The sequence below is a fragment of the Polypterus senegalus genome, chromosome 15, assembly GCF_016835505.1.
Source record: "Polypterus senegalus isolate Bchr_013 chromosome 15, ASM1683550v1, whole genome shotgun sequence".
Lineage (NCBI taxonomy): Eukaryota > Metazoa > Chordata > Cladistia > Polypteriformes > Polypteridae > Polypterus > Polypterus senegalus.
The window spans coordinates 3,642,483-3,665,297 of NC_053168.1; the positions used below are offsets into that span (position 1 = coordinate 3,642,483).

The 22,815-nt window shown below is 38.8% G+C and overlaps 1 protein-coding gene across 1 annotated transcript in view; it reads right to left on the bottom strand.

Annotated features, from left to right (window-relative positions):
* pik3r4 (phosphoinositide-3-kinase, regulatory subunit 4) overlaps positions 1–22,815 on the bottom strand; it is a 137,308-nt gene that overhangs the window by 68,798 nt on the left and 45,695 nt on the right. Inside the window, exons 6-10 of the mRNA XM_039737397.1 lie at positions 19,841–20,062; positions 17,539–17,712; positions 17,223–17,368; positions 10,401–10,604; positions 1,641–1,842 (exon numbers count right to left, since the gene is read on the bottom strand). Of these exons, the coding sequence (XP_039593331.1) occupies positions 1,641–1,842; positions 10,401–10,604; positions 17,223–17,368; positions 17,539–17,712; positions 19,841–20,062 (948 nt within the window). The remainder of the gene's footprint in view (positions 1–1,640; positions 1,843–10,400; positions 10,605–17,222; positions 17,369–17,538; positions 17,713–19,840; positions 20,063–22,815) is intronic.

Sequence of the window (22,815 nt, forward strand, 5' to 3'; positions counted from 1 at the left end):
TCGTCAACTCAAGCTGAAGCGATCTTGGGTGCTGCAACAGGACAATGACCCAAAACACACCAGCAAATCCACCTCTGAATGGCTGAAGAAAAACAAAATGAAGACTTTGGAGTGGCCTAGTCAAAGTCCTGACCTGAATCCAATTGAGATGCTATGGCATGACCTTAAAAAGGCGGTTCATGCTAGAAAACCCTCAAATAAAGCTGAATTACAACAATTCTGCAAAGATGAGTGGGCCAAAATTCCTCCAGAGCGCTGTAAAAGACTCATTGCAAGTTATCGCAAATGCTTGATTGCAGTTATTGCTGCTAAGGGTGGCCCAACCATTTATTAGGTTCAGGGGGCAATTACTTTTTCACATAGGGCCATGTAGGTTTGGATTTTTTTTCTCCTTAAATAATAAAAACCATCATTTAAAAACTGCATTTTGTGTTTACTTGTGTTATATTTGACTAATGGTTAAATGTGTTTGATGATCAGAAACATTTTGTGTGACAAACATGCAAAAGAATAAGAAATCAGGAAGGGGGCAAATAGTTTTTCACACCACTGTATATACATACATATATATATATACATACATATATATATACATACATACATATATCTATGGGTTGGGTTTAAAAGTGAACCCTCCATATCCATCCATTTCTTTAAAATAAAAACATTCTATGACTAGACTCAGACTGGTTGTGCCATTCTTTTACTTTGATGCCCAACCTCTCATGTGGCACCTTATTAAATTCTTTCTGAAAGTCAAGATAAATAATATCATATGCTCCACTTTGATCATATCTTTTTGTTGATACCTCATAGAGTTCCAAAACGTTAATAAAACTCTTCCTCTCTTATCTAACCTCATGCTGTTTCAGTAAACCTCTTGTTCTTGCCATGTGTTGTTCAATGTTTTCCTTAACAATTCATTCCATTAATTAACCTGAGATGCACATTAAGGCCTATAGCTGCTAGGATCTGCCCGATTACTCTTTCTACATAGCGGAACAATATTTTCCATTTTCCAGTCCTTCAGAATTTACCCACTAACTTCCTAAATATACGAGTCAAGGGTTTATATATGGCCTTGCTCACCTTCTTAAGCACTCAAGGATAAATATTACCTGACTCTGGTGATTTGTTTGATTTCAGCCTATTTAATCTATGCAGTACGTCTCCATCAACAATTTCCAGATCACTCAGTGCCTGATACTGCTGGGAGGTAATCCATTTCCTCACATGTGAAGACTTCAGAAAAATGCAAGTTTGGAGCATTCGCTATTTCAAGGGCTGTATATTTTAACTCCCCTTTACTATTCTTGACACTCTTCAACTCTTCCTTGACTATTCTTTTGCTATAAAAATACATAAAGAATCTCTTTGAGTCATCTATCGCCCTATCGTCTAAGCTCTTCTCTAACTGCCTTTTAGCCTCCCTAATGTCCTTCTTAGTGGCTGCTTTAATACTCTCATTCAATTCACACTGGAGTTATCAGTCTTATACGCCATATTCATCTTTTTTTCCCTTTGTATCCTCTTATTAACCCACTACTGAGTATTTTTCTTTTTTTAACTTCCTACTAATTCTAAATTTTGGGATGAACCTTTCATGCAAATATTTAAATGGTTAGACAGTATGAATTTACCTCGTTTGTCTTCAGCCTCTTGCTTAGGTTTCACAAGGTCAACTTGTCGCCCAGTAATTCCCAAAGTTCCAAGGTCAATCACTCCATTTTGAGTGCTATCATGGGAATGGCTCTGATCCACAATATTAGCCTTGGCTTTGTGGGATTTGAGCATGAAATCCTTTAATGCCAACAATTTGTCTTCTTCTGATTCGGTCATTCCCTTAAAAAGAAAATAAATGTGCCGTGAATTATGACTATCATCACTGATCATGACAGAAGCAATTTTTTTACCTTCAAAAAACATAGTAGATCCAAAAATTATAAAAACAGAAATTTGCATGGAGGCAGAAAGTATGATCCTTCTGTCTCCAAAACACTTATTTCTTTGGAATGAAAAAAAAAAAACCCTAGAAGTCACATTGAATCCCTTTGATATAGGAGATGGTTTAGTATTTCAAAATTACACTTCCACAGCTCAGGAGAAACGATAAGTGAGAATATGTACATGTCTAGAAAAGTATAGTTTTTAAAAACTATATAATGAGCTTATGATCCAGTGTCAACAAATACTACATTGTTCATATGAATATTTTTTTTATTTTAAAACCTCGATAAACAGATTATATGTACAGCAAGTTGTGTCTCATTTTTTATCATCCATTTTCTTAACTTGCTTTTCCGAGGCAGGATCATGGGTAAGCTGGAGCCTATCCCAGCAATAATGGGGCTCAAGACATGGAGGACACCGGGACAGGGTGCACATACATCCACACACACACACACACACTGTGGGGCTAATTTAGGAACACCAATCCACCATATCTGCATGTGTTTGGATTGTGGGGAAAAAACCTGGAACATCTGGAGGAAACCCATGTAGACATGGCGGAGGGAAAGCAAGCTACACACAGAGAACACTCGGGACAAGAACCCCAGTCTCCTTAATAATAATAATAATAATACATTTTATTTAATACAGTAAGTGCCTATCTTAGCACTCAAGGTCACCTTACAATAAAATTAAACAGCATTAGTAAAATAAAAACAAGAGAATGATAAGTCACAAAATAATAATTAGCATACAAACCAAGATAACTGGCAGTAACAGTGCAAAATTCACAATTGGTATGCCAGTTTGAAAGGATAAGTTTTGAGGACAGATTTAAAACGTGATATTGAATCGAGCTGACGAATATGAGAGGGAAGAGAATTCAAGAATTGAGGAGCACCAGGAGAGACGCTCGAGTCTGACGTGCGGTACAGAAAGAGGATCTGAGTGAGCGAGAGGAGTGTCAGGCTGGAGGAGATCAGTGAGGTTGTGGAGATCTTTAAATATTCAGAGCGGTATTTAGTATTGTATTCTGTAGTGAACAGGGAGCCTGTGAAGTTGACACAGAATCGGTGTGAGACGTTCAGTGGATTTAGAACAGCAGGTTATTATCCTGGCAGCAGAATTTTGAAGAAGTTTGTGTTTATGGATACGTTTTTGTGGGATGCCAGATAGAACAGCATTACAGTAATCTATACGTGAGGTGACTCGGGCATCAACCGATACTTCAGTACTGTGTTGGGTAAGAGCAGAACGTCTAGAAATGTTTCGGAAATGGAAGAGGGCAGTCCAAGAAATGTTACTTATATGGGAGGAATTATTTAGTAATAATAATAATAATTATTATTATTTAATAATTGCCATTATTAGTGTATAAATGGATATAAATAATTGCATGTAAACGATTCACCAAAATCTGTTGTATGTAATGATACTGTTTAATACGTTATTGTTTTTTCATCAGAAACCCGGTTTCCACGTCTACCTGTATTAGTTTAAATGGCACTTTTGCCACTCGCAATGTGGCGGATGCGCTGACGTATCGTGTCGACTGGGCAACACAGTGAATGCGGCGTCTAACCTATATATGTCTATGATGGTGGCATAGCGGCACAAACTCTTCACAGACAGCGGTCAGGGAAAGAAAGAATACATGAAAAATGAGAGCCAACTCCTGCTGAGACTTAACCATCACTTCTCCGGGTGAAGAACAAGCACCTTTTAACCAAACATGCACAGACACAGACTGTCAAGGTAAAGTGAGACTTCTTGTACGTGGACAAGCTGCCTTGTTCTGATGTTATTTTTTATCAGCTGTGCTATTTGGAGGGCAAGTGAATATGCAGTATCATACTGTCAGTGTACAGGATATCTTGTCACTGTAAGTAGTTTGCAATGTTCAGACATACATGTCACCTACTGTAGGTATTGGCATCAAAAGCTTTGTTGTGAAAAACTGAGATTTGGAGCTTTGTGTCATTTGTGCTTCTTTATTTTGTAAATGTTATTTATTTTTACTCATTTTTTATTTTATTATTTGGAAATAGCAGAATTTGCACATTATTTTATATTTTTGTCTGTCTTATTACAACATTTCTAAAAAATAAATCATTTATCATGATCAAACAGTAACTCAGTACTTGAGTAGTCTTTTCACCAAATATTTTTTTTTTACTCTTACTTGAGTAATTTTGTGGATGACTACTTTTTACTTCTGCTTGAGTAATATTATTTTGAAGTAAAGCTACTCTTACTTGAGTACAATTTTTGGCTACTCTACCCACCTCTGTGTATAATACCAACAACAGGTAATGGAACATAAGAAATTTGACAAACAAGAGGGGAACACTCAGTTCATCAAGCTCATTTGTTTCACTAATAGTTAAGCTGTCCAAGACACTGAATACAAACAAAGACAACAATTATAAGATAAAACTTTAAGTATAACATCAGCTGAGACATCCAAGAACCCAGTACAAGAGGTTACGGAGGAGCCTTATGACCAGGGAGTAAAGGTCATTCCTCAATCAGGTGGTGCAGGTGAATGGAGGAGGGGAAAAATGTGACTATGCAGGATGGTTGAGGTCTAACAGTAAACTTAAAAAAAGTTAGTGGATGATGCCTACTGGCTAAAATACCAAGGTTAGGATGTTATTGATGACATCTCAACCTAAAGCACAATTACTCGGAAATTTAGATATAATTATTTATTACATATAACTATTTATTAATTACAGTCATATGTAAAAGTTTGCGAACCCCTCTTAATTTTTTGGATTTTTGTTTCTCATTGGCTGAACTTCCTTTTAATATACAACATGCCTTATGGACACAGAAGGATTTCAGCAGTGACATTAAGTTTATTGGATTAACAAAAAATATGAAATATGCATCATAACAAAATTAGACAGGTGTATAAATGTGGGCACCTCAACAGAGATATGACGTCAATACTTAGTTGAGCCTCCTTTTGCTCCTTTGAGCCTCCAGACGCTGTCCTCCTATAGCCTGTGATGAGTATCTGGATTCTGGATGGAGGTATTTCTGACCATTCTTCATACAAAATCTCTCCAGTTCAGTTCAATTTGATGGACAGCCTGCTTCAGATGATCCCATAGATTTTCGATGATATTCAAGTCAGGGGACTGTGACGGCCATTCCAGAACATTGGACTTCTCCCTCTGCATGAATGCCTTTGTAGATTTCCAACTGTATTTTGGGTCATTGTCTTGTTGGAATATCCAACCTCTGCATAACTTCAACTTTGTTACTGATGCTTGAACATTATCTTGAAGAATCTGTTAGTATTGGGTTGAATTCATCCGAACCTCAACTTTAGTAAGAGTCCCAGTCCCTGAACAAGCCCCACAGCATGATGGAATTCTGTAGGTAACAGGGAGCCAGTGAAGTTGAGAGAGAATCGTTGTGATATGTTCAGCGGATTTAGAACAGCAGGTTATTATCCTGGCAGCAGAATTTTGAAGAAGTCTGTAAGCGATGGATACGTTTTCTGTGGGATGCCAGATAGAATAGCATTACAGTAATCTATACGCGGGGTGACTCGGGCATTAACCGATACTTCAGTGCAGTGTTGCGTAAGAACAGGACAACGTCTAGAAATGTTTTGGAGATGGAAGAAGGCAGTCCGAGAAATGTTACTTATATGGGAAGAAAAAGAGAGAGTAGTGTCAAGAATGACACCCAGGCTCTTAACTTGGGAAGAGATGTTTGTGTTAATATTGTTAATTAAAATAGAAGAATGGTTAACCTTGGCAGCAGCTCTACAGCAGCACCACCATGGCATCCTTTCTGGAACATAATTATATTAATATCGGCTAGCATAAACGTGGCACGATGGTCATTAAGGGTGCTCATACTTACTGGGATACTGTCAGAAGAGGTTTATTTTTATATATTCAGAATCAACTAGATGACCTTATTAAATCTTGCCTATGAATTAGCATTGCATAGGTTTACCAACTGTAATTCAGTATTCCACAATTTTCACTCACTCATCCAAAAGATGTACAGTATGGGTTAGCATTAATGGTGACTTTTACTCGACTCCATATGAGTAAGTGTGGATGTCTGAACAAGTGCAGTGGACTCACTTCCTGTCTATAGTTGCTTCTTGCCTTGTGCCAAATAACGTCTGGTAAGTTCTGGCCTCTTGTGACACTGAAAAGCTGGTTTAAAATTGAACGGCTGGAGGTCTGAAATAGCACAATCAAACTGCGTGAATTGTTATTTTACTATCCAGTCTACATCCTCACTTCAGAGATCCTGGGCTCTGTATCATAATGACTCTAAAAAATTGGACATTTCTAATATTAACTGAATAATTAAAGTAAAATACTGATTAAAATACATGCTGCCTACAAAAAGCCTTCCCCCTGGATGGACGTTTTCATATTTTATTGTTATACGACATTGAATCTCAGTGAATTTAATTTGCCTTGTTTGACATTGATCAACAGAAAAAAAAGACTCTTTAAATGTCAAAGTAAAAACATATCTCTATAAAGTTGTCAGAGTTTATTACAAATATGAAACACAAAATAATTGACTGCATAATTTTATAGTTTTTTTTTGCTTTTTCTGTCTTCCCTGGCCATCGGACCTTACTTTTATTCTATGTTAATTAGTATTGCCTAATTTTATTTTTTATATTTTCTCTTTCTTAATCTTGTAAAGCACTTTGACCTACATCATTTGCATGAAAATGTGCTATAGAAATAAATGTTGACGTTGTATAAGTGTTCATTATTTAGGAGATGGCGGCCATGCTAGCCTTGAGTCTGTGTGAGTGGGTGTCTCTCTCTCTATAAGCTCTGCCATCTTTTCCTCATTCTTCTTTGCAAAACGGCTCATGCGCAGTTAGGTTGCATTGGAATTATGATCAGCCTTTGTCAAGTTCAGACACAAATTCTCCACTAGACCAAGATATGGATTCTTACTCAGCCCCTCAAAAAAATTAACATAGTTGATATTAAGCCATTCCTGTGTAGCTCTGGTTTTATGCTCGAGCTTACTGCTCTCTTGTTGGAAACCAAATCCTCGCAGAGGTTTCTTACAGATTTTATCAGGTTAAAAGCATTTTGCTACATGACATTCCCTCGCTACCCTCACAACACTTCCAGGGCATGCGGCACAGCAGAGAAGAATCCCGGCAGCCTGATGCTGCCACCACCACCATCATGTTTCACAGCATTTAGTCTGAAGCTCAATTTAAGGTCTCACCAGACCACAGAACCTTCCTCCAGCTGACTTGAGAGTCGACCTGCCAAGGTGTCCTGTACGTTTTTTCTTTTGACCCCTCTCCCATAAATCTGCGACTGGTGAAGCACTCAGACAACAGTTGTCATCTGCATAGTCTTGCCAATCTCAATGACACTTGCCTGTAACTCCTTCATAGTTCTCAGAGGTCTCTTAGTGGCCTCCCTCATTAATCTTCTTCAGTTTGTCGTGGATGGCCTGCTCTAGGCAGATTTATAGTTGTACCATGTTCTTTCCATTTTTATCATGATTGATTTAACTGCTTATTCAGTGTCTTATATTTTTTGTTGCCGCCATCCCCTGGAATTGCTTGGTGTTTTCTTTTGTTTTTATTGTGTAGGTCAGTCTACCATTCTGATTGGGGCACAAACGGGACCTCCCACCTACAGGAGCATTTAGGTTACAATAAAGGTGAAAAACAAGACAGGTGATCTCCTCTGAACTAATGATGTGACTTCTAAAGCCAACTGGCTGCCCCAGAGATGATTTAGGTGTGTCACATGGAAGGGAGCGAATATTTATGCCATCAAATGTATTGTGTGTAATATATGTAATTAAGTTAGACCACTTTGCAGAGATCTGTTTTTGCTTGTCTTGTTCATCAGTGTCGAAAAATCCAAATTAAATCCATTGTGATTCAATGTTATAGAAAAAGATGATCCGCTCTGGCAACCCCTAATGGCGGTAGAAGAAGAAGAAGGAGAACGAGAAGAAGGAGAAAGAGAAGAAGAAGGAGGAGGAGAAGCAGAAGGAGAAGGAGAAGCAGAAGGAGAAGGAGAAAGAGAAGAATAAGGAGAAAGAGAAGGAGAAGAAAAGGAAGAAAAGGAAGAAGAAGGAGAGGAAGGAGAAAGAGAGGAAAGAGAAAGAAAAAGAAAGAGGAGAAAGAGAAGAAGAAAAAGAAGATGAAGGAGAAGAAAAAGAAACAGAAGAAGTGATTCAGTGTTTTAAATCAATAAAATATTCTTAAAAGGCCCTGTACATTTTCAATATTACAGTTATGACTCTACTTCCAGTATCTTAATAGCAACATTAATTAAATATGGTTCTTTAAATGAAAGAAAAAAATCCTTTTTTGACTTGAATAAAAGCCAAGAGATATACACATCTGCTTCTTTGAATTATCCATAAATTATACTTGAAGTGCTACAAAGCTTAGAGAGATAACATTAATATTAGTGCTTTATTATTCCATGAACCCTGCTAATCTCTTTTTCAACAACCTCATTTATAACGTCTGCAAGCTGTTATGCTGTAACCTCTTCGGACACGCACAGTACAAACAACAAGCACTAATCCTCCAGCATGCTAAATGATTTTGAAATGAAACATGCAGTCTGTCACTCTGACTTGTTAAACAAGTAAATGCGCACAAGGCCACAAGTCTGGACAGCATGGCTGTTCATGCGTAGACCAGCTGGATGCACTCTTTATGGACAGCTTTAAAAACTTACCTTACTTTAGTCTGCTCTAATATTCTACTTTAAGGAAATGAGAAATATTTTTAGTGCCCATGAAATATAGGATGATATAATTTACAATCTGCTGCTCAGTGGCACTTGCACCAGCTACAGTGAAGTACTTTCAGGGGTTGGTGATGGCATACATTGGCTCCAACTGTGGGAGTATTTAATCTCAGTTATTTGTTATTTATGTATGTGGAAGCATTGATGTAAATAGTAAATTGTAGTTGACTTGAGCTGCACTAAGCTAACTAAAATCTAACCAGCTGAAATATGAGATCCCTGATGTTCAAATCTCTGTTTCGACTGCAAAACCTTGAAATCGAATTACTTCTGTGCCTTCTGTAGAGAAGCAATGGGAAAATAAAGTAAAAATCAGATGCTGCAGGTTATTTTGTTTTGTAAGGAAGGGCCTTACCCACCCACTCCTTGGTAAGGATATACTACTCAAGGTTTAATGGTGTAGATGGTGCAAGATCAGCAAATGAAAAAAAAATTATTTAAAAGGGCAACATAGGCCCATTGGAGTTAATATCTGCAGCTAGTATCTTAAAAGAAAAAAAGTCAAACAGATTAAGGCCACAAACAATGACTTTATGACTTAGTTCAATCTTTTTTGGAATGTACTGTATATTATAAATGGCAGAAAAATAAAATCTCTCCGGCCACTTTATTAGGTACACTTTGCTAGTACTGCGTTGAACCTCCTTTTGCCCTCAGAACTGCTGTACAGGTGCTTTGAACATTCATCAGGGATTTTGGTCCATATTGAGATGACAGCCTCACACAGTTGCTGCAGGTTTGTCAAACCATGATGCGAATCTCCTGTTTCACCACATCCCAAAGATGCTCTACTGGACGAGATCTGGTGACTGTGGAGGCCATTTGAGTAGAGTGAACTCATTGTCATGTTCAAGAATCCAGTTTGAGATGATCTGAGCTTTGTGACATGGCGAGTTATACTGCTGGAAGGAGCCATCAGAAAATGGCGGTCATAAAGAGATGAACATGGACAGCAACAATAATCCGGTAGGCTATGGAATTTAAATAATGCTAAAGTGGTCCTAAGGGGCCCAAAGTGTGGCAAGAAAATATCTCCCACACCATTACACAACCAGCAAAAGCCTGAAACATTGATACAAGGTAGAATGGATCCATGCTTTCGTGCTGTTGGCCCTACCATCAGAATCCCACAGCAGAAGTCGAGACTCATCAGACCAGGCAAAGTTTTTCCAATCTTATATTGTCCAATTCTGGTGAGCCCGTGTGAGTTGTAGACTCAGTTGCCTGTTCTTAGCTGACAGGAGTGTCACTCAGTGTGGTCTCTTGCTGCTGTAGCCCACCTGGTTCAAGGTTTGACATGTTGTGCATTCACATATGCTCTTCTGCATACCTCGGTTGTAACAAGTGATTATTTCTGAAATACTCACACCAGCCCATCTGGCACCAACAACCATGCCACGTTCAAAGTCACTTAAATCCCCTTTCCTCCCCATTCTGATGCTCGGTTTGAACTTCAGCAGGTCATTTTGACAACGTCTACCTGCCGAAATCCACTGAGTTGCTGCCATGTGATTGGTGGATTAGATCTTTGCGTTAACAAGAAGTTGAACAGGTGTACCTAATAAATAGGCCGGTGAGTCTAGACTTCACCACTTGTTTTTTATTAAATTCAAAACAGCCTTTGCATAAAATAAAACACACGTGATATACCTGAGAAAGCAGCTTTTTTAACAGCTGGGCAATAGCCGGGTCTTCTGGATGAGGGCATTCTGGTATTGTCCCTATTCGCTTCTTCTGCCGCAAGTGCAAATGTCTGAAAAGGCTGGTAATATCCTTTGACCTCAGAACATAGTCAAAAATGGACCGGCTGACTGGTTCCTTAAGGACACTCAGTAGAACAATTTCTTTGTCAATCTAAAGAACAGAACAAATAGTTGTAGAAGTTATCTGAAATATTCACAGTAACATCATAAACATACAAACAGCAAAGAAAAATTTATACGGGGTAACAAGGAAAATATACTGTGAAGTGCAAATGAAAAAAAAATTGATGCATCATTAAGACCAACTATCACAATCAGAAGTTACATTAATTCAAATGAAATCACAAAACATAAAAACCAAAACCTATTTGAAAATAAATGCAACAGAGGGAAGCAGATAATAATATTGATGTATGGCATTCTGAGACTTGGCTAGTGGGTTTAGAAGCTGGAACATGTTTAACTTTTCTAGTCACTGCATCAACAAGTTTGTTATCACAATTTTGTTTACTACATATTTTTGTAACAGTGACTCCTATTCAAAAGTAACAGTGTTAATAGAATGTAAATTACATACATTAACACTACAATCCTTAAGCCTATGAAAAAAGTTGTAATCCTGGGCGACCTTAAATTTCTTCGCACCTCTCCTTTAGCATCTTTTGTTTTGCAAATGTGTCATTCAGCACAAGCAGCACTCAGCCTGCTATCTCATCCCCACCGACGCAACTCAAGTCGGACAAAAAGTTCTCCCAGCTCAAGTCTGTTTATGTGGGTGTGAGGTGCCTGTAGTTGTACAGGGTAAATAATATATTGTTATTTGGAATACATGCATTTCATGTGTGTTCTGTGTCTACAACGACCTGTGTAAATGTAGGATGAAATGCAAGGCAGGAATTGTTGAACATATAACTAAAAAAGAAACGTTTTTCATATTTTAGTAATAATTGACAAAATGTAGACATGAAGTATATAATGCATGAAGACCGAAGTCCAAATATCAAATAAACAGTTTCGTACAAGGTACAAGTATAACAAAACAAGTGCGTTTTTATTTAAGAACATAACCGAAGAAAAGGAAATCAGGTTAGGGGAAGATGCTGACACGACCACTTGGCTGGTGCAGAGGTAAGAACTGCTTACTCATAACCAAGAGGTTGCAGGTTTTATTCCAGGTTCTTTTAAGATTTACCATTTTGAGTAGTGAGCTGCTCTTATTGTTACTATTATAGAGTAAAAACATACATTTGAGACTATAACCATCGTGGTAAATGTATGGAACTTGTAAAGGTTAGCGTTTTCTTTATTTAAGTTTTATTCTCTCAGTCACATTCACGCTCCCCTCTGACCTGACGCTGCTGTTTTCAAATAAAGACGTGCTATAACAGAGATGAACTCAGAAGACCTCAGGACGAGGGTTGTACATCGGAGAAAGAGAACAAAAGCCCTCCCCGCAAGAAATGTCCACTCACGCATAAGAACAACGCAGCTGCACAGCCGTAAAGGTGAAAGACGGCACCGTTTGGATGCAGCAAGAGGTCAGGCGTCACCCTGCCTGTGAATCTGCCACATGCATGTCCTTCAAAGAAACAGCAGGGCCCTAGAGAGCTTGCCAATGTATCGTGCAAATTTCCGTTTGCGATTATGTTTTTTGATGGTCTTTATATGAAAAACATTTATATATTACTTATATAAAAGTAAGATCGAATGTTATTTACCTTGATTTATTTACTTATCTTCCTACAGCGTAAAGTAAAAGTAGACTGCACAGCTTCCTGTGTTTCATCGACACGGGCATTCTCACTAAGTACATGTGCAATGCCACTCCTTACTCAGGAAAAGATCAATTACGTAAAGTGTGCCGACCGCTTCCACCTGCAGCTATAGACACCTCAGTACGCAAGCAATGGTACAGAGAATGCAGTCAGACTTCTTCTTTTTGGGCACATACACTGTCAGCATGGCACTACCAGATCTAAACACTAGCGTGGAGAGTGACTTTAGCTGCAGGTGGAAGCTGCTATCTACAAAGACATGGCTATCTCTGTAGGTGCTTTTGACATTATGAATACATCTAAAGATAAACCTATAAAAGTATAATAATGTATCGACATAATAATACGGGACAAATGATTATTAGCGATTTATTTTGCAAACCTGTTTTTGTTAGAACCAAGCACAAGTCAGAAATAAAATCCATGCAGGACAGCAGCCCATCACAGACCATGCAAACTCAATCAGTAAAAACTTAGAGTCTCCAATTAACGCAACACAAAAGTTTTCATTATGCAGGTGTTTATTCAAAGAAAGCAGAAAGTAGGAGAAAGTGCAGACTCCAATAAGAAAGGGACTGACATGGCAACCAAAGCCAGGTTCTAGGCCCTTAGAGGCTGCAATCTGAGTTTACAATACTCACAATTATACAGATGTCATAAATAAAATGAATACAATATTAATAATAAAATTACATAACAGATTTTTGTTTAACACTCACGCTAACCTCTAGGAACCAATTAAAGGTGTTAACTGAAGTACTAGACCCATCTCTAACTTGCCCTTCTTAAGTAAAGTTCTAGAGAAGGCAGTCATTATGCAGTTAAATGACCACCTAAATAAACCTGCTATTCTTGATAAATTTCAGTCAGGTTTTAGAACAAATCACAGCACAGAAACTGCACTCGTTAAAGTAGTAAATGACTTGCGGGTAAATGCAGACAGAGGCCATTTATCTGTTCTCATCCTCTTAGATCTGAGTGCTGCATTTGACACCATTGATCACAACATTCTTAGAAATCGCCTTAGTCAATGGGTGGGCCTCTCTGGCAGTGTCTTAAATTGGTTTGAATCCTACCTGACAGGGAGAAAATATTTTGTTAGTTGTGGGAATTACAACTCGAAGACACATGATATCCAATATGGTGTTCCACAAGGCTCTATCCTGGGTCCGCTGTTATTCTCAATCTACATGCTTCCGTTAGGTCAGATTATCTCAGGGCACAACGTGAGCTACCACAGCTATGCTGATGACACACAGCTGTACTTATCAATAGCACCTGATGACCCCGATTCTATTGATTCACTAACACAATGTCTGACTAGTATCTCAGAATGGATGAATAGTAATTTTCTCAAGTTAAATAAAGAGAAAACTGAAATTTTAGTGATCAGCAATAATGGATACAATGAGGCTATTAGAAATAAACTGGATACATTAGGATTAAAAGTCAAGACGGAGGTAAAAAGCTTAGGGGTGATTGTTGACTGTAATCTGAATTTTAAATCACATATTAATCAGATCATTAGGACAGCATTTTTCACTTAAGAAACATAAGTATAGTTAGACCTCTTATATCACTGAAAGATGCTGAGAAATTAGTTCACGCGTTTGTTTTCAGTCGACTAGATTACTGTAACGCACTCCTCTCAGGACTACCCAAAAAGATATAAATCGTTTGCAACTAGTGCAGAATGCAGCTGCTAGAATCCTAACTAGGAAAAGAAAATCAGAACATATTACTCCAGTTTTGATGTCACTACACTGGTTACCTGTGTCATTCAGGATTGACTTTAAAATTCTGCTTATGGTTTATAAAGCCTTAAATAATCTGCTCCATCTTATATATCGGAATGTCTGACACCTTATATTCCAAATCGTAACCTCAGATCCTCAAATGAGTGTCTCCTTAGAATTCCAAGAACAAAACTTAAAAGAAGTGGTGAGGCGGCCTTCTGCTGTTATGCACCTAAAATCTGGAATAGCCTGCCAATAGGAATTCGCCAGGCTGATACAGTAGAGCACTTTAAAACACTGCTGAAAACACATTACTTTAACATGGCCTTTTATAACTTCATTTTAATCGTAATTTAACTTAATCCTGATACTCTGTATGTTCAATTCATCATAACAACTATTCATGGTGGCTCTAAAATCGGTACTGACCCCTACTCTCTTTTCTGTTTCTTTTTCCGGTTTCTTTGTGGTGGTGGCCTGCGCCACCTCCACCTACTCAAAGCTTCATGATGCTCCAACAATGATGGACGGATTAAAAGGAAGAAGTCTACGTGACCATCATCATCATCAAGCCCTTCCGTGAGAATCCTAAAGCCAAAGAGGACTGTTTCATTTATGTTAGGTAGAATGCCCAGAGGGGACTGGGCGGTATCATGGTCTGGAATCCCTACAGATTTTATTTTTCTCCAGCCGCCTGGAGTTTTTGTTTTTCTGTCCCCCCTGGCCATTGAACCTTACTCTTATTCGATGTTAATGTTGATTTATTTTTTTATAATTTTATCTTTCATTTTTCTATTCTTTAATATGTAAAGCACTTTGAGCTACTGTTTGTATGAAAATGTGCTATATAAATAAATGTTGTTGTTGTTGTAAAATAGGAAATTTTGACAAGTCTGAGAAATGGATGTCATATTGAATCTGGGTTTCAATCTGCAAGGCAGTAAAGCTAATCACTAAACTATGCTGTCACAAATAATGAATAAATGCATTATTTAAATCTATATTTACAAAATTATATTAAACTAGCTGTTCCCCGCGGCTCCTGCATAGACAGTGAGGAGGGACCCGCCTGGCTCCCCACTCCTGACGTCACGCTTTCCCTCCCCTCAGTCCGCTGTGTCTCTCACGGATTAGTGTGAATATATCACTCCTGCAAGTGAACTAGGATTCTTAGCGTGACGAGAGAAGTCGCAAAATCAAACGGAATGTTGAAGCAAATTATAGAGAAAAACCCAATCTAAATCCATTAAGTAGATCTCTCATGAAAAGTCGACAGACAGAGATTGGATTTTTATATATATATACACTCACCTAAAGGATTATTAGGAGCACCATACTAATATGGTGTTTGACCTTCTTTTGCCTTCAGAACTGCCTTAATTCTATGTGGCATTGATTCAACAAGGTGCTGAAAGCATTCCTTTGAAATGTTGGCCCATATTGATAGGATAGCATCTTGCAGTTGATGGAGATTTGTGGGATGCACATCCAGGGCACGAAGCTCCCATTCCACCACATCCCAAAGATGCTTTATTGGGTTGAGATCTGGTGACTGTGGGGGCCATTTTAGTCCAGTGAACTCATTGTCACGTTCAAGAAACCAATTTGAAATGATTCGAGCTTTGTGACATGGTGCATTATCCTGCTGGAAGTAGCCATCAGAGGATGCGTACATGGTGGTTATGAAGGGATGGACATGGTCAGAAAAATGCTCAGGTAGCCCGTGGCATTTAAACGATGCCCAATTGGCACTAAGGGGCCAAATTCTGACTCTACCATTTGAATGTCTCAACAGAAATCGAGACTCATCAGACCAGGCAACATTTTTCCAGTCTTCAACTGTCCAATTTTGGTGAGCTTGTGCAAATTGTAGCCTCTTTTTCCTATTTGTAGTGGAGATGAGTGGGGTCTTCTGCTGTTGTAGCCCATCCGCCTCAAGGTTGTGCGTGTTGTGGCTTCACAAATGCTTTGCTGCATACCTCGGTTGTAACGAGTGGTTATTTCAGTCAAAATTGCTCTTCTATCAGCTTGAATCAGTCGGCCCATTCATTCTCCTCTGACCTCTAGCATCAACAAGGCATTTTCGCCCACAGGACTGCCGCATACTGGATGTTTTTCCCTTTTCACACCAGTCTTTGTAAACCCTAGAAATGGTTGTGCATGAAAATCCCAGTAACTGAGCAGATTGTGAAATACTCAGACCGGCCCATCTGGCACCAACAACCATGCCACGCTCCAAATTGCTTCAATCACCTTTCTTTGCCATTCTGACATTCAGTTTGGAGTTCAGGAGATTGTCTTGACCAGGACCACACCCCTAAATACATTGAAGCAACTGCCATGTGATTGGTTGATTAGATAATTGCATTAATGAGACATTGAACAGGTGTTCCTAATAATCCTTTAGGTGAGTGTATTATATATACATATATATATACACATATATACATATATATATACACATATACACATATATACATATATATATATACACATTATATATATACACATATATACATATATATATATACACATATATACATATATATATATACACATTATATATATATATATATATATATATATATATATATATAGAGAGAGAGAGAGAGAGAGATTACTCATTAAAAATTAGTATAACACATAAGTGTTTTCAGATAGAGATAGATAGATAGATAGATAGATAGATAGATAGATAGATAGATAGATAGATAGATAGATAGATAGATAGATACTTTATTAATCCCGAGGGGAAATTCACATAATCCAGCAGCAGTATACTGATACAAAAACAATATTAAATTAAAGAGTAATAAAAATGCATGTAAAAACAGACAATAACTTTGAATAATGTTAGCATTTACTCCCCCGGGTGGAATTGAAGAGTCGCACAGAGGGGGAGGAACGATCTCCTCAGTCTGTCAACATCTGGAAAACTTCTAACTCTTGATAATGCAACATATAACTGACTGTGGCTGAATACTGGTTCTGGTAAGTAAATGCCAACTTTTTCTAAGGTTTGCTCTTCGGAGTCTTTCTCTTTTAGCGTTTTTTTGACGCTCATTTTCTTTTTCTTCAATCAATCTATTTGCTTGTATTTTTCTTTGTCTTTCAGCCTCTTTTGTTGATGTTTACTTGTTGAGCTGACGCGCGGCGCAGCCCCGCTCATGCGCACTTCACCAGAAGACACACACACACACACACACACACGGACACCTGGACGCACACAGGGGTTTTATTAAAGAGGATGTATTTTACCTGAATTATAGGCTGCGTAATAAATGGATCCAAATATGGCATCAGTTTGCAGTAAACATCGGCTATATTTAGGTGAACAGCAACCACGGTAATAAATCCCACAGCTCCATAACGAATCCAGAGGTTGGGATGACAAAGAAAAGGAGCTAAAAGATGTATTAAAAATAAATTAATATCTAGTCTTTAATTTTGCTTTAACAAAGCAATAACAGCAGTGATCTGCTGAATAAGTGTAAGGATCACCAAGCTCATAACGCATTTCATTACTACACTTATTTTACTCTGAATTCTAAATTCAAATTAAAAGCACACATACCGATATCGCTGACAAATTCATAAATGTGTGGCTTTTGTAGTAGTCCCAGCTGACACATACAGGTTAGGGCATTAAGGGCTTTGTAGATGACAAATTCTTCGGCATCGCTTAAACCTTGCTGCAGGAGAGGTTTCAAGATGGAAGAGCTCTGCCAACCAACATATGCTGCAACACCTAAATGGCAAGATACACAACTTAGGTTGAACATGACTTTAAATTCTCCTGTGCTCAATCCCACAATGCAAAGTTAGAATCACCCTAACATGGATCTCTTTGAGAATGTTTAACAGGGAGGAACAGTGCAAGCTCCACACTGAAAATGACCAGGTCCAGGACCAGGACACAAACCCTGGATCCATGAGGTCAGAGGGTTAGCCATAAGATACAATGCAAAGCATTTTGCCTCTAGTTGTATGGGCACTGCTTTCTGCTAAATATATGTAATACTAGGGTGTTGATCCATGTTGGCCATTATGAAGGTAGTGAAAGCCAAGCAAAATGACACCTTTTATTGGCTAACTAAAAAGATTACAATATGCAAGCTTTCGAGGCAACTCAGGCCCCTGATTACATCTCGCCTGAAGAAGGGGCCTGAGTTGCCTCGAAAGCTTGCATATTGTAATCTTTTTAGTTAGCCAATAAAAGGTGTCATTTTGCTTGGCTTTTCTCTGCTAAATATATGAAAAGCTAACAAAAAAAATAAAAAACGGCTGTATATAGTATAATCCCCAAATCAGAAAAAGCTGGGACAGTATGGAAAAGTAAATAAAAAAAATGCAGTGTTCTTAAATTTACTTTGACTTTTATTTCAAAGCAGACAGTACAAACCCAAAATAGTTCATGTTCTGTCTGGTCAACTTCATTTCATTTGTTAATATACATTGTGGTGGACGGCCAGGACACCCCGACCAAGGAAGGCCAAGGGGAAGAAGCATTTCTGGAGCATTACCTTCCCCCAGGGCACTAGATGGCAGCCCCCTCTTTTGGGGCCTATGGCCACCACAAGGGGGCGCCTGGAGAACTGTTGAGTGCTTTGATGCAGCACTACCGCCACACCCAGAAGTAGGTGAACGAGCACCTGGAGCAGTTCTGGGTGTCTTATAAAAGGAGCCAGCAGCTGCTGTTCTGAGAGCCAGAGCTGGGTGGGAGAAGATGAAGCTCGTCAGGAAGAGTGGAGTGGACTGGTGAGGAGAGAAAGAGAAGAAGAAGAGGTTGTGTGCTGAACTGTGCTATACCCATGGGAAACGGGTGATGACATTTCCCATGGGAAGAAAAAGGAAAATAAACACTGTTTATTGTGTTTGCACTGGTGTCTGGCATCTGTCTGTGTCAGGTTAGGGTGGCTGGAGCCACCCGGTATTCCATAACATTCCTACCCTAACTATTCCAAGAAATGGAAGAATGGGGGAAAGCAGCTTCTTTAGGGCACTGACTCCTCCAGAATGCTAGATGGCAACTTTCCCAGGGGGCAGCAGTGACCCAGATTTCCACAGGGCACCTAGGGAATTGAAGTTTTTTTTTTTATCTCAGCACTGTTGGGTGCCATGGGTGCTGCAAGGACTGAGAAGCCCTGTGGCATAGGGTTTCCACCTCACCCAGAAGCACTGGCAGACCATATTGGCGGATGTTTGGAAGCATTTCCAGGGTGGCTAAAATAAAAAGGGTATTGACTGCTTCACATGGACAAGCCAGATTTGGGTGGAAGGTGGATGAAGCTTGCGAGGAGGAATGGAGGAGAAAGTGACCACGAGAGAAAAAAGAGAAATTGTGCCAAGACTTGTACTTAGTTCATACTTGTACTGTTGTGTTGTGAAGCGCCTAGGGGGGTTCTTGAACTCTAGTAGGCGCTATATCAAATACAGGCCATTTATTTACCATTTGTGGCCGTGGTGGGAAACGCTTGGGGAAGAGTATCCCATGAATAAAAGACTCATTGCCCTTTTAAACTGTGTCCATGCCTGTTTGTGTTGGGTGTTTGGGAAGTTGGAGTGCCCCCTACTGTCCACAATATTATATATTGGGTACAAGGTAGAAACCATTTTTGAGCAGGGTCCACTCATAAGAACACCAACATCTGGCCAATTTACAGTCACCAATATGCTCAACAAGCACGTCTTTATGATGTGGGAGCAAAACCGGAGCACTAGAGAAAAACCCATTCAGACATGGGAAGAATATGCTAAATTTACACAGATGACAACCATACCTTGAATGAATTATAAATAATCTACTGAAAAAAAATACTTTCACAGCTGGAATGCAACAAACACTTGGCAAGAAGTATCTTGATTGATTTAATTACCGACTATGCTATCAAAGAAGGCTCCTCGGAGATGCCAATCATTCTTGTCATTGAGGAAGGTGATCATGTGAGAAAGCAGCACGTCATTCGCCTTCTGTCTCCCGAAGAATACACACAGCCTGGTGATGCCGTTCTCCATCAAGGTCTGCTTCACAATATTCTCAGGGTCACTAAGTAGTGTCACCACTTTCTGCTGCACCATTTCATGCAGGGCCTGCAGTTCTGTACAAAGACAAAGAAACCTTAGAGTTACACCACAGCACATTTTTATCGCCCTGTTTTTAACCGATCTTGAGTTAGGCAACATCTACCATAATTAGAAAACAATGGTTTGCTTTTCTTTCAAGGATGTCTTCTTCAGAAAAGGCATTCATTGAACAGAAGCACCATAAAAGGCAGCTTTTAAAACTAATAATGAAAAGAAACAAAATTTAACTTACTGCTTAATATTTTTCGTTTTTTTCTTAAAAACTCACCCTCTCAAATGTGGACTTTTTATCTGCTGTCTATATGCCTTCCTTTAATGGCCGATTCTTTTGTATGTATTCTGCAAATACTCTGCAGTGCTGTCAAATCATTTTCATTGAATTTCGACTTCACTGTACCGACTTGAAGTAAGATGAAGACTCTTTGCAGAGTATTAACATGACATCTCTGTTATTACTGACTCAGGCGGCGCTGCAGTCCTTGTCCTCCTTGACCTGTCTATTGCCTTTGACACTATTGACCATGAGATATTGCTGTTGCGGCTTGAACGTCTTGTTGGGCTTAAAGGCGCTGCTCTTAACTGGTTCAGGTCATATCTAATTGGTAGACACTTACTTTGAATTCCTCTTATTCATCTATGGCTCCTCTTAAATGTGGTGTTCCTCAGGGATCCATTTTAGGTCCTATTTTATTCTCTATATACCTTCACCCTATTGGAGCTCTTTTTAGGAAATCTAACATTACTTTTCACTACTATGCTGATGATACTCAGGTTTATATTCCTGTCTGCAACTCTTCAATGAATCAACAGCACAACTGTCTTTTTGAACTAAGATGCTGGATGGCTAATACTTTTCTTGATCTGAATCAAAATAAAATGGAGGTGCTTATAGTGGATCCATCAGCTAAAACCAAAATTGGACTTGGACTTCTTGGCTCTTTCTCTGTCTTTTGCAAACCTCAAGTTCGCAATCTTGGTGTTATTTTTGACAGTAACCTCTCTTTGGAAGAACAGATTAATTCTGTTGTTAAGAATTGTGTTTTCCAGCTTAGTCTCTTAGGTAAGATCAAGCCTTTTATATCTTCTAAGGATCTTGAGAAAGCTACTCCTGCTTTTATCTTTTCACGCCTTGATTACGGCAACTCGCAAATCCCTGATACGCAGGTTACAGTTGGTCCAGAATGCTGCCGCTCGCTTTCTGGTTGGGGCAAGAAAGTCTGACTCTGTTTCTCCAATATTTGCTTCTTTACACTGGCTGTCTGTCAGTTTTCAAATTGAGCTTAAAATCTTGTTGCTAGTTTTTAAATCGTTACATGGGCTCACTCCTGGCCTATTTATCTGAATTGTGTGTTTTACACCAGCCATCTAGAGTGCTTAGATCTTCTGGTCAGTTGTCTCTTGTTGACCCTCGTACCGAGTGTCACACTAAGCGGGACAGACAGGGCTTGTGCTGCTGCTGCTCCTTGCCTATGGAACTCTTTACCTCGTCACATAAAGGAGTCGTCTACAATTGAACTGTTCAAAACGAGATTAAAGACTCATTTCTATTCTCTTGCTTTCCATGATCTTCAGAAATACTGATGGTTTCCTCATTGTGATTATGTAATCTTACTTCAATTTATTATTCATTTTATTTATGTTCATTTATTTTACTTCTATTGATGTTAATTGTATGTTTTTTCTCCTTTTATTGTAAAGCACTGTGGCCACAGCATTCTTATGTTGTTTTAAATGTGCTATATAAATAAGCTGACATTGACATTTCTCTATGATTTATCTTATTATTTGACTTCTTTTTGAATTCTACCCTACAATCTCATGTCAACTTGTATCATATCTTTGTAAGCTTTGTAAATTCTCTTGAGATGGCAGCGTGCTTGAAAGACACCACTCAAAACCTCTTCTGACTGACTGTTTAATACAGTAACACACAATATGAAAGTACTTTGTAGTGCAAATCAAATGCTCAGGTGCATCTATGCGCATTCTGTTTCCATTCACAAAAACTTTTAGAAAATGGTTTATTTAGCATTATTTTAGTAAAATACATGTATTTTGGATATTGTGAGTAAGAAACTGGATAAAAGAACACTTTTATATCAGAAATTGGGATATCTCTTTTCTGCATAATAACATGAGAATAACATTTTTTCCTACCCAGCATTACAAACTACATGGGTTAAGTAACATGTAAAAATATCTTCTTGGGTGGAGTTTTCCTTAAAGTACATTTTAAATGACTAGGGGGCTCAGCCACCTGCTCACTTCACTCAACATTTTAAATGACTAGGGGGCTCAGCCCCCTGCTCACTTCACTCACCCACCCCTGTGTCTGGTTTACTGGATATACAATTTAAAGAGATTGTGATTTTCATGGGAATTGTTACATATGCATTATTTTCACTATTACTTTTAAAACTTTTCTAAAAACAATACTGGTCACATCTCTTGCTCGCAGGACGTGGGGGGGGGGTGGGGCTGAACGCACGCCAAGGTGATGCCGTGGGATCATCTGCTGTCTTTCTGCTGCTGGCGAGCTGCCTGTTCTGCTTGTCGCATGTCGTCGTTTTAAGAGCTGGGAGCACATGATGCTTGTCTTCCAACAGCAATCCAACAACTGCTAAGTTAGATGTCCGTGGACTTGTTTTAAATGATATCTCACTGCCTTTTCTCGCAGGACGTTGTAAAAACAATGCTTCATGTTTTGCTTGTCACTTGACGTTGTTTTAAGAGCTGGGAGCAAGTTAAAGTGTCTCTCCTGGGACTT